The following is a 13,165-nucleotide window of genomic DNA, read 5'->3' on the forward strand; positions in this document are numbered from 1 at the left end:
AATTATATTTTATTTGTTTGTATGCATGTATGTATGTATGTATGTATGTATGTATGTATGTATTTTTGTATGTATTTTTGTATGTATGTTAATTATAGTCCACCTTGTATCTGCGTGTGTACACATGTTTTCAAATGTGATACGAGCGTTGCTTCACCAATTATCATATCTATCTTTGTTTAATATGTTATCGAGTGCCATTACTAGCATAATTGCGTTTCAAGGCCCCTGAACAATGTCACTTAATACTCACAGTTAATGCTCCAACCAATTATATGCAGCAGATGTAAATAACATCAGAATACTATTCTTAACGTCTCTAGGGAGTACAGTTTTGAAATGAATCGTCATTGACAATACGTTCACATTTCCCCTTCTTCACTCGCGGATTTCCGTAATATTTAAAGTCTGTCTTACCGCGGTTGATGTCGCCAACTTACCTGCACCCTACGAGATTCTCATTCAGTGCTTTTTTCGAGAGGTGAGAGGTTATTATTACAAAAATCACGATTTCGGCGGTATATCACTCTGGTGGGCTAATTGAAGTCAGGATAAGCTGCCCATTACAAGGTGAGTTTACCCATAGTTATGATCTCTTTGGGAATACAGTCGTGGTTGGTAATTGAATGCAGCGTTTACTGTTTCTAGAACTACAAATCTGCACAATCACTTTTTCAAAATTAACTTTTGTTTTTTCGGAAATCCGAGAGATGACAGACAATTCTACAGTATTGAAATAGTAGTCATGTCTTTCGGGAAAACCGGTGCGTAAGTCTCGGTTCTACTGCCATAGGAAATGTATGCATATATATGTATCATGGCTTTTACTGCATTTTTCACCTTATCAAGTCTTTTGACAATGGAAATGAAGACACAATGTAGACTACGGACCTCTGTCTTTGACTCCACCACCATATTTACCCCCAAATAAGCTCTTTTGACCTACTATTTTGAAGAAAATATTGACTATTGAAAATCTTCACACTTAACGGAAAAATGTAAAGTTTGTGCTTTGTACCAAGAACTGTCTGTAGGTCAAACAATCCATGATGTGTTCCTAACAATAATAACCTCTTCATAGCGAGAGACCCACAGGTAGTTGATATACTTCAGCAGGCAAAACCGCGATATAGAGTTATAACACACCGGTCGCACACAGAGCCGGACACAGAGCAATTATATGGTGACTGTGTCAAACCTTCTATGACTTATTGTCGCCTACAGAGAATGAATCGATACCTCAGATCCAGTATCTTAAAACACTTAAAAGTTAGACTCAAAGAATGGGTATCATTTAGATTATGTCAGTTTTTTTCTCTGTCACTTGAACAACAGGAAAGATGGTTGGAATAGCATTCTTTTTCCCATTGGTTTGGTTAACATTCATGGCCAGCTCGATGAACAACATAAAACTATCCCATGCATTTGATCTCACCGAGGAAGAACTGTCTCTAAACAATTGCACTTCTCGCAATATCGGTTCATGTTTCGATATCGATGGGAGACCCGTCTGTAATTCCGCATCCGTCACCTGGGGATATGGATTTCGCTGGGGTTGCAACTGTGACTCCGAATGTCGAGAATACGGAGACTGTTGCTTTGATTACTTGGAGGCTTGTCACAATGCTTCAGAGATCGACGAGTCGCTTACAACTATGGACACGAACCCGATATATGGATGCATTCAAGTGGACCAGTCCAGTGATTTCGGCGTTTGGATGATTAATCGATGCGCTCAAAAATGGAATGATGAAGTTATAAGGCGGAAATGCGAAACAACAACTCCCTTAGGTACGACAATAAAATGTATGTATGTATGTATGTATGTATGTATGTATGTATGTATGTATGTATGTATGTATGTATGTATGTATTATGTACGTATTTTAAATCACTGGTTAGAAAAACACGAAATTCTCTCTTGTCTTAGGAAAGACATATACCCAATTTGTAAGAAAAACATACAAATTTGTCGTTATGGTCTTCGCAGAGACGGATCACTATCGCCAGAACACAGGGTGTCAGTTAATGGCCTCTTTTAAGTAAACAGAAGGCAATTAGAGATATGTTTTCCTAAGACCAGAGAGACATTAGTGTTTTTCTAACCAATGATTAAATGAGACGGCAACTTTAATGGAGATCTTACGAACATAATCTGTGTGTGATGAACATGCAATTGTTCACGGTCAGGCTGAAGGAGCTGTAATGCGTTTCTGTACGATTCAACCGTCAACTGCCAGTATCAATTGTTGCAATCATGGATACCTTGTTCCTTTCATTTGAAATGTTGATATTGCATAATGCTGCATAAACATAACAAAACCGATTGAAAGGTAAAGTTAGGTTAATACGAACTCAGTTTATCATCGGCCACACATTCCGTTTAGCACTTATAATTAAATTTTGTATTCCTACCGCATAGGATTCGCTGTGGAGAATATTCCGGTGACTGGATCTGGAAGAACAGAGACCTATCGGAATGTGTACTGTGCATTGTGCAATGGCATTGACGAATCGTCAGTGGTGAGCTGGCAAGTGAGGGCTACTTTTGCCGATGAATATTCGTTCGTTTGGAATCTTTTCGAGCATAGCGATGCACGGTCTATCCACAAAGCAGTAACCTTGATACGGAATGGCAAACTTACAGCCAACATTTCAGTCCATGATATTACCCAGAAGCAACCGCGAAACTGTGTACCTTTTATTGAGACTTGCAACCCCTCATTCGAGGGGACAACTGCAGATTACATAAAAAAGGCTTGTCGGTCGTATATTTCCGTGGTGTCCGGCTTCTCGTTTGCGTCTGTGAACACCTCTGACGACTTTCTTTGCGATTTATGTGAAGGGAGCGTCGACTCAGGGAAACACTATAATTACTTCAAAAACCCTCATTGTGCTATGTGTAATGGTTACACGGTATCAAGCTGCATAAAAGTAGATCTACCTGAAGGAGCCTCATATACTCCATTTCCAATAAGACTGTTGTTTGATATCACACGTAGTGGGGGTGTCACAATGCTGGGCGAGACACTAGCACAAATGTTTGAGTCAGAAACTAATTTTGCATGTTCAAGCGAAGAAATCTTCGATCTAAATACGCTGTCATGCCTTCCTCTGCGCACTCAATTTCAGAGTATGATTCACAAATCAGAGACCAGTAATGAAACAGTCCAAGCTCCGCACAACATGTCAAAGGAGTTTCTACACACTTCCGAACACCAAAACTTGACCTGTTCTTCTCCAACTTTCATCAGTCTGTATGATTCTGCCTATCGCTTAGACAATGACACGCTATTTTATAAAGTCGGTAATGATTGGCTGCAAACGAGGGTCTTTGAAATTTCATCCAATCGGTCTTTGGCAAAAATCTGTGCTCAGCACTATCTACTTTTCAATCCCTTCGATGGATTTCAAGCTTGGCTGAGCATTTTTTGTTCATCTCTGTCGGTTCTCTGTTTAGTAACCCGGATCATCATTTACTGCGTTAATCCGCAGATGCATACCTTCCCCGGCAAGCTTCTTCTTAATTTGGTAATTGCAATATTGTTGGCTCAAGTCCTATACCTGTCGAGTATGGGCCTAAACGAAATACCACTCATTTGTTTTGCGTTGGCAGTTGCCCTACATTATTCTTGGTTGGCAAATTTCTCTTGGATGGCAGTTGTCAGCTTTGATCTTTGTCGCACATTTCGATCGGTAAATAAAACGTTAAATGTTTCTCAATCTGTCCGTCGATTGGCAGTGTATTGTTTACTAGGATGGTTGTTACCCGGATGTCTCGTTTGTACTGCCGTCTTCTTACAAATCAGCAAAACAACAGAATTCAATGCTGGTTATGGGGAGAACAGCATTTGTTGGATTCGCAATCCTCTTGCCCTTCTAATTTTCTTCATCACTCCCGTGGGAATAATAGTCCTTTTTAACACTGTCTGTTTCATTTTGACCTTCATGAGTCTGTACCGTGGAAGTGCAAAAGCTGCCGGAAACGGCGGACAATCTGGTTGGAAAGCTCTCTTGATTCCCTGTGTCAAGGCATTTGTCATCATGGGCGTGACATGGAACTTAGCATTGTTAGAGGCTTTCATTGACAATTATGTCCTAAGCGTTATATTCATAACTGTCAATTCACTTCAGGGTACGTTGATATTTTTGTTTCTAACGGTGAATATTGGAAGCATCAGAGAGAAATTTAAAAGAAGAATCAGCCCTGAACAAAAAGCAGAAATTTAATTGTCATCTTAGCCCTACTATCTTGCACAGAGTGCAGTATATGACGATATAAAAATGGCACTGATATATAAAGAGAGGGCACGCACGCGCGCACAAACAACACATTAATTAACAATACAAGTAGAACTTTGTGATATAAATGACCATCCCTAAGACTCTTTAGCACAAAATTTACGCGTATTCAAAAGTTAAGACATAGGTATTTGTTTGTGCTTATGTTCAGTAGCTAGTAGTTGGGAATGGTGATTTGTTTGTCAAGAAAGACTATGTAGGAGCTAAAATCAAGTAGATATTTGACACACATATTGTGTTATGTATATCTTCACTTTTTTGCGTCCTGGAAACTAAATGTCAACTTGAGTTTGTCAAAGTTAGTCAGCTTCATTAGCATATCCTAGTAGACTTCAAAACACAAGACATTACTCTGCTTTCATACCTGTTCTTCCCATAAGAAAGAACTATGAACTGTTTTGTAGACCACATTGCGGCCTGTTCCGAGATACCTATCATACTAACTACATCTTCTTACTGTGAATAAATAGCATAGGCAAATGTCACAAGACGGCGACCTTCTGTCTTACAGATGTTCCACGGTCTCTGTAGAAGCTTTTCTAACATTTTGAAAAATTGTATACAGAATATTGACAAATAATAAAAATAAACATCGGAAAGTACTGAAGAATATGTTGGTACAATTGATATAATTAGATATTATTCCCTAATATTTTCCTTCTTTCAGCGAAGGAAAATAAGAGTGACGTAATGGCCTTGTCACCACGAGTCAAAGACAAGTGGTGACACGGTCATTACGTCAGGAGTATTTTCCGAGCTGAACGAAGACAAATATTAGGGAGTAATATACTTATCACATGCACGAGCCACGAATTCATTATTTTTTGCAAAATGAAGGCACTTTCCTAAACAATTCCGCGTTTAAACTTCTGAAATGCTTTTGGAATTATATCATTACGCCTTGGACGAGTTGTCAATCATTTCCAGTCGTCGGTCGCGTGATTGAGGAACACGGTGCTTACATTTGTGTACGGACTAAATACCAGATGACCTCACTCAACAGTACCTTCAGTTATACACAATTTTAAAGATAGCATAGGCTTAGGAATTGAACTCAGACAAAGTTACGTTATTTTTCGAGAACAAATATCGACTGAATCTCAACGGCGGGAACACTGTGCAACGTCACGTCCGACCATACCCTAGTTAAATGCTTACGGAACCCATGGTAATGCGAGCAGCCTCGAGTTCTTTGTTTCGGAAAATTATTCACGCAATTCCTTAGGAATATACAAGCGTTACACTTTTATGTTTTCATCGTTCAAATCATTGTTGTCGTTGTCTATGGCAATTTTGATTTCAAAACATGAAATTTTGAAGCTCAGCGTGCAGCATGGATGAGCACTTGACTCCCCTTGTTGCATTACTCTGTGCGTCGAAAGTTCAAGCGGCATTGGGGTCTATACGGATACGAACCCTATATTGGCAACAAAGCAAAAACAGTAGGACTCAAAATTGCTAAATTGATGTATTTTGTCAAAGTCGAAAAATCATAACTGATTTTTACAAATTTTCAGGTCAGACAAATTTTTATCACGGGAGAAATACGCTTTGAGAAAAACAGGCCGCCATGTTGTTTGTTTCATTGACGAGCACATCGGAGATCGACGCAACATAGTTCAGACACACCAAAATTGATGACAAAGACGCGCGTTTTCGTGACGTAGAACGACCAGTATTTTCTGTTAAGAGACAACATACTTGGTTTGTGCATGCGAAAAACAGCTTTAAAAATCGTGTCTGGCTCAATCTCTTCGCCTTACGTAACATGATTCAGACTGCATTAATTTTTGCTGCACTGTAATTAAGAAGCAAATGAAAAATGTATATACATGATAACAATAATTTGTGTTTGCAGTATTTTGCATAATTCATTTCAAAGATATTTACTCAACATTTATATCTTTATGCACTGGCGGTAAATTAATCACCGTTTGTGCAACCATATTATACAAGAAAGTGTAATTATTCGCAGTTTTTGCATGCCCGGGTAAAATCAAGGTTACACTAGACAAAGGCTTGTCTCTACATTCAAACGTTCTTTGGAAGCTGCCATGCGCTCGCTGATAAGTGTGACACGTCTCTGAGACACATAATCACTGTTGCATCAGTGACATTTATCTTGGGACTACTTCCAATGTTGGCTAAGAGACTTATATATGGTGGGCACCACATGTGGGACAGGATGCGCTTATCCTATCGAAACACCTGACATCACCTCTTGGTTGTTTTACTTGAAGTCTATATGTCTTTCTTTCATGAATTTGACTGTGTTATGTGTACCTGTACTTAGTTCGTTTTCTGTGATGTACTGTATTGCGCTGTGTTTTTCTGTGCTGTATTTGTCGTATATAATAAATATGACTTTTGACTTATCATCCGTGGAATAGGCTCAGCAGATGACTTAAAAGAAGACAGGTTTATCGAAAACGCATTCGAGTTGGCAATACTGTGATTTTGCGGTACCCTTCAAAATATGTTCGGTAGAGCTATAGCATCCAAATATTTTTTTTATGTCAAAAGTCTATTTCACATGATTAACATGTCCCTGTAGCAAATAAAACAGATATCATACAAAGCATTGCCTTTTGTATTATGCCAAGGTAAAACATTAGTTGAATTTGAGATTCGCTATCATTTGCATAGCAAACTCTGGGGTATCGGGTAAGTTTTGGTCCTATTTAATAAAACAATATATGGAAGATAATGCATATTACATATGTCATTTTAAAGAGGAATAAATTTCCATTCTTATGATACCCAACAAGTCAGGTTATGTTAAAAAAAGCTTAGCAGATGACTTACAAGTACTACCAGAAAAATGCACGTGAGTATGCGCAAAATATTTATTTTGCAGTACTCTTCAAAACACGACTGGAACAGTTATTGCATCCCTTTAGTTTTTCTGTTAAAATTTTATTTCGCATTCTAGGGATCCCAAGCTTCTATAAATACAGCTTTGTTATCCTAGAGGTGCATGTAGACCCCTCTAGCCTACGGAATAATATTTCTTGACTGCTGACATAGTGTCATCCTTTGATAGGATCTAATACCGTGCAGTTTATGCACAAGAATTGTGTTTTTGTCTGTATTTACCCGTTTAACAAGTCAGGCGATGAAAAGAAGTTGAAAAAAGTTGCAAATCACTCTTCCCATAGTTTCTAATTGAAAATATGCAACCAAAATTACTCAAAATTATTCAAAATTATTCTGCACTTGGCGTTTACTAGGTGAAAAATACCTTGTCTTGCGGCCATTTGAAAAATGGCTGCCATGGCAATGCTTCAACAGATTTTCAGTGGCTCGGTATCTGAATTTGTTTAACATGTATTAAGACACATCTGAGCCAAGTTTGGTGCTTTTATCACAAAATGCACAATGGATTTGCCATGCCGCACCACTTTTACAGATGGGTCTGATTACTATCAATTAGGTCTTATTTTCGCCCAGAAGTATGACAATGTGAAGAATGATGCATGTTTTTATGAGTTAGTCGAACGTAGACTGTACCGAAAGTACTTAATCAATTATGGCACTTAGAATCCAGTGGAAAAAATTTTAAAATGTTAATGAGGCAGTGCCTTGGGATCTAAACACAGTGATGATAAGTACAGGCATTTTGGGGTTTAGTATTGATAACCATGTACTCGCACAAACTTCCAGATTTTTTGTAATGTTCAGTTTAATGTAAAATGAAACTCGAATAGGCTTTCAAAAAAAATTCCTAAGCATCTTGCTTGTGAAACTTTATTTAAGTGATTCATTCCATAATAATAATTTGTACAACAGATGTAAATGGCATTTATATGTCGTCTGGGTTAGTCTTCAACAGCGTTCACGATGTTTAAATGGTGATTAAACATATGTCATCGTTTTCAGTACTGGAACTATGTACTAAACTCTAAACATATGATTTTGTACCAAAGAGAAAGTCATTTGCGCGACATGAGGAGGGTAAACATATTTTTACGAGTGCCCAAAACCTATGTATTTAAGCAAAATAGTGTCATATGGGTTCAGCAATGGCGTTCTCGTTAAATGCTATTTAGTACGACCACAAAAGGTATGTGATGTTAAGAGGAATTGTGAATGCGTTGTCATACCATCTTGTCATTTTTATCATTCTGGGAGGAAAATCATTTACTGTGATGAAAGCAACTTTTGTTCAAAGACAATAAAAGTTATTTACAGGAAGGGTCGTCAGAACTGCGCATGTTCATTCACAAACATATTTCTTGCACGATATCTAGGCGCATCACGTCAATACAGCGGCAACATGTAAATGTTATGAAGAATATTATGACAAACATGATATAACTTTCATCAATCGCCAACGTACCCTGCTGTAGTGTTTGCATCGGTCGCCTGGACCCTAGACGACCTTTGAGCGCAGTTCCGACGACCCTTATTCCCTTTAGCTTATTTCTCGATTCTTGGGCGAATGTGTTATGTGTTATCTAACAAATATAGGAAGGGTTGTTTGAAAACTCTGTGATAGGTTGCCGATTGAATGAAATAAATTTCTGTCGAGAAATTATGATACTGTATGTGCCGTGTTTACTTTCTTGTTTATACTATATATATATATATATATATATATATATATATATATATATATATATATATATATATATATATATATATATATATATATATATATATATATATATATATATATATATATATATATATATATTTAACCGTACTCTCTGTGCCCAAGTTCAGAGATTGCCATAAAGCCATTATGGTGATAACCGGGAGGGCACATTGTATACATTTTGTATATATATATTATATATATATATATATATATATATATATATATATATATATATATATATATATATATATATATATATATATATATATATATATATATATATATGTATGTCACTATCACGTTTTGTCCTGCCTGTCTGTTTGGCTATCTCCAGAAACAATTTCCGTGAAAAGCTGTTCTTTCACGTGATTTTAAAAAACGCATTCTTCTCTGTATCGCGAAACATGTCCGATTGTACCGAGTATAGGTTTACAGTGTAGACTTAATTTCATGATAAATATTTTAGAACAAAGTGGTGGACCATCTTTCAGGAGTGGCGCGGGATTTGAATTGAATTTACTGGCGGCATTCTGTTCATAAATATTAATGTCCGCCACATAACAGGACACGGACACTGCCAATTCAATTGCAATTGTGACTCACCACAAGGGAGCCTCATCCTATAACATTCCACTGATGGCCTCGAACCAAACCTCATTTTAACAAGAGAAAAACAAATATTATAGTAATTATATCAGTGTATCAAAAAGATAGTGCAAGGTTCTGATTGGACAAGAGCTCACGTCGGCTGTGGTACAATAGGAAGGAATACACCGGTGATGAAGTGGGCAGCTCAAACAGTAAAGAAGATTAATGTGGAGACAGAAAACGTCCGGACAGCAGGACAAATCGGCACTGTGACTCATTAAATTATAAATTGGGAGAGTAGTGTAAATGTTTAGATTATCAACCATGTCGACATCTTGGTTGGTCGCCTGATTGTTGTCACTACCATAGCTGAGTACACATCCCCTGTGCATTCCATGGGTGCATTTTTCTTGTCATGACGCTCGGTCAGGGTCGACTCCTATAAATGTTGATGACCAATTCTACAATACCTGCAAATCGTCTCTATCCGATGTCTAGTCTCATAGATGTTATGCAGTATCCCCGTCTGCATGGAGTGAGGAAGAATTGCAGTGCTTTCATTTCGCACATGTAACAATGAGGATGCCTGGTTTGATCTCCGCGACTCCTCCAAAGTCACTTGTCACAGATGTTGCTTATTGTATGGCACCGGGTGTTGTTCTGTCCGTATGACTGCATGACACTTAAAGGTGTGTCCCGTCAATTGTTTAAACTGAAAGAAGTGGGTACAGTATTAAAATAATGTAAGCCTTCGTGTAACAAAACGTAAACACAATCATTGTGCCTTTCTTGTGAATTGGTGATGGGTTAAACCATGTGCGGATATCAAAATATTCGGAAGCGGGATGAAAGCTAAAGCATATTTTCTTCTCGTCGTTGACTTATATTAATATATATTGACCGATAGTAAGATTATTATGAACAGACGCAACTCCCTGTTATTTACTAAGCTTGTTTACACACTCTTCAAACCTTGAAGCATCCATCTATCTTGTGCTGAGTGATGCAATGTTTAAGGTAGTATGCGCCTGGAAAGTGAAGGACTTAAACGCTTGCTCAACCATTATCTTTCAAAATCAAGAATAAAGATCGGGGGTCACAGTGCAAATATCGGTACTAGAGAAATATATAATCCAAGATTTACCGATATTTGAAATTAAAAATGGCCGCCATTCCAGTGTAAATTCTATGGAAAAAAATAAATTTTTCCGAAAATTTCAAAAAACTAAGCCGGTAAAAAGTTTTCTTTCACCAAGAGCTTTAAAATGAATCCTACAAATGGTAGCTCAGAAAAGAACTGTAAAAGTTTGAGAGTCAGAATATATGTCCCCGAGGCGCTTTCTACCTTAACTGATGCTAAAGTTATTAGAAATGACCGGAGGTTGACGCTGACTCCAGCTTGAGGTTAAAAAATATAGTCTCATTCTGTTTTTACAGTATTTCCCGTCACGTACTATCCTACTTGCCAGTATATGATTGAAGCTGTATGCTAAGTCACTCAATCTCCGTAGCTGTTTTGTAATAAAGAACGAAAGTGATTCGGAGTTCTGAGCAAACACATCATTATTTACAACGCAAAGCAACACTAAGATATTGCACCGATTTTATCCACAAGCATGAGAATTAAATGTCCTCTATATGAAGGCTAATATTCCGAAAAGTAAAGTGTGAATATGTTTCATGCTTACATGCATTAGTGCTATCTGATGTTAATTTGTTTACAGGTATGAAACCATGGTAAAGGAAACAAATTAGTATTCCATACAGCATTTTGTTTAATCGAATGAATCGGTAGATTATAAAATAAACGGGGAAGAGTCTATTAAGTCTGCTCCAGAGTTATGATTTGAAAGTTGAATGATTTGAATAGGCCATTAAAGTGCTTTTTGACAGACAGGGGACAGATATTCGGACTCTTTTTTAATTTTTTCAATTAATCTAAATGTAAAATAACAGTTACAGGTCCAATAATATACTCTCATAAACGTAACTAAAGATACAAAGTAAAATCACCAACTTATCTTATCATATCTTCGAAATGCACGGAACCTCTAAATTATACTTCACGAAACATATCCCCTTCTTATCCAATAAATATTAGACAAATTGTCATGAAGTATTGTATTATTCATAGCATCCATAAAATGATGAGCGAATGTTCAGAACTGGTAGGTGGGTGGCTTATAGATAAGCGTTACTTAATCGTGACCATGGAATAGTGTATAGGCATCACTACACTGCCGCAGAAACAACATCTGTGGCAAAAATGCGACGGTCTTACTCAAAAAATCTCAGTCAAAACAAAACAAAACAACAACAGCAAATCATCAACACCGAAAATATCAAACAAGCAACTTCAAAATGAACACCAACAATAAACGCGATAAACCTCAATGTCGCTAATTTACAAAAATATCGAGTCACTTCCTCAAGATCATTGTATCCAAACGGATCATTAGCTCTTGCATAACTAGCCAGCAGAGGAGAGGAACAAACAACGATAACTTCTGAACACGTACCTCCATCATTAAGACGGAAAACACAAGGAAACAAAAACAGTTCAGCCATCAAGGAACTTAATTCAAAGAGTGATGTTTCATTTGTATACAAGTGCAAATCTTTGGAATGGGGAATTTCTGAAGTACCAGAAAATAAATCCACTTAAACAGAAAAGTCATCGATCATCATTTTTCGTTTCTGTCAGATTTTGTGCGTTGCCATTGGCGAACTTATGATTGTTACTGGATTTGTCACCAAGCTTTGCAAACCTGTGACTTTGGCTGATCGTACTTGTCCCAGGCTTACATAATTTTCAAATCTCTTAAGCCATTTCTGCGGGACAAAATCTCTCCTGTCCAGTGTATCTAGTAGGCATGAATTAGAACATTGTCAAACTGTCAACCTAGAGCGCCCATATCGTTCTCGTCTCTCTCGGTCATGCTTGCCCTCCATTGTTGAACCCAATCGTCGATGTGGTGCTGAATGTGGTCATAGAATTAGTCTTGCTGTTGGTTCAGTGGTACTTCTGATGGCTCTGCTATCTCTTGTTCTTGTCTTTATTCAGCCTGATCCGAGACTCATATAGCGTGCTGCTACAGTTTACCCGCATTCTCCAACAAACTGTTATGTTTCTTCCTTTACGGTCTGTGAGTTGAGTTAATGGGCTTGGATCGTAATGCTTTCTGTAACAGAAGCTGACAAACCAAGTTGTCAGTTGTAAGCACCAGTATAGGTCCTTATTACAAAACAGCAACGGTGAAGACTCAGCTTCCAACTCTCTAGCCAACTTTCAGTGCTACTTCTCTCCAGAAACACTTATGATTACTTTAATGGTTGGAGTGCAAACATACTTAGAGTATCACGGAAAGCTACGTATGTTGGCAATTGCTATCAATCAAGTTGATTACTATAGGTTAATCAGTTTTCAAATTCACATATATAATTTTGAACCTTATTTTTTCATTTCATCGACAGATTTCTTTAAAATTTGGTTTGTTATTGCCTTTACTTTATTTTTTGACGCATGTGCACGTGTAAACTTTTAGTTTCATTATCTATATTTTTGGTGTAACAATATTTTCTCCATAAACGTTCGACACATCCACTTTTGAATTTCAGTTTTAGTTTTCTTCGAATGATACAGCTTTAATATAGGTATAGAAATGCCTGTGAAAT

General features: G+C 37.4%; 1 protein-coding gene across 1 annotated transcript; it reads left to right on the plus strand.

The window, feature by feature from the left end:
• The first annotated feature begins 506 nt into the window (after window positions 1–506).
• Window positions 507–4,366, plus strand: LOC139118293 (uncharacterized). The gene is made up of 3 exons (XM_070681561.1): window positions 507–570; window positions 1,336–1,791; window positions 2,423–4,366. Exons 2-3 carry the CDS (start codon window positions 1,341–1,343, stop codon window positions 4,228–4,230), a joined length of 2,259 nt encoding a protein of 752 aa, XP_070537662.1. The 5' UTR covers window positions 507–570; window positions 1,336–1,340; the 3' UTR covers window positions 4,231–4,366.
• Window positions 4,367–13,165: the final 8,799 nt, after the last annotated feature.

This window comes from Ptychodera flava, chromosome 19, assembly GCF_041260155.1.
Source record: "Ptychodera flava strain L36383 chromosome 19, AS_Pfla_20210202, whole genome shotgun sequence".
Classification (NCBI taxonomy): domain Eukaryota; kingdom Metazoa; phylum Hemichordata; class Enteropneusta; family Ptychoderidae; genus Ptychodera; species Ptychodera flava.

What these genes read in the sequence shown, in the direction of transcription:
- LOC139118293 (XM_070681561.1), top strand. Translation starts at nt 1,341, where the DNA reads ATGGTTGGAATAGCATTCTTTTTCCCATTGGTTTGGTTAACATTCATG. An exon ending in CGAAACAACAACTCCCTTAG is followed by an intron (nt 1,792 to 2,422) that starts GTACGACAATAA and finishes CCTACCGCATAG; the next exon opens with GATTCGCTGTGGAGAATATT.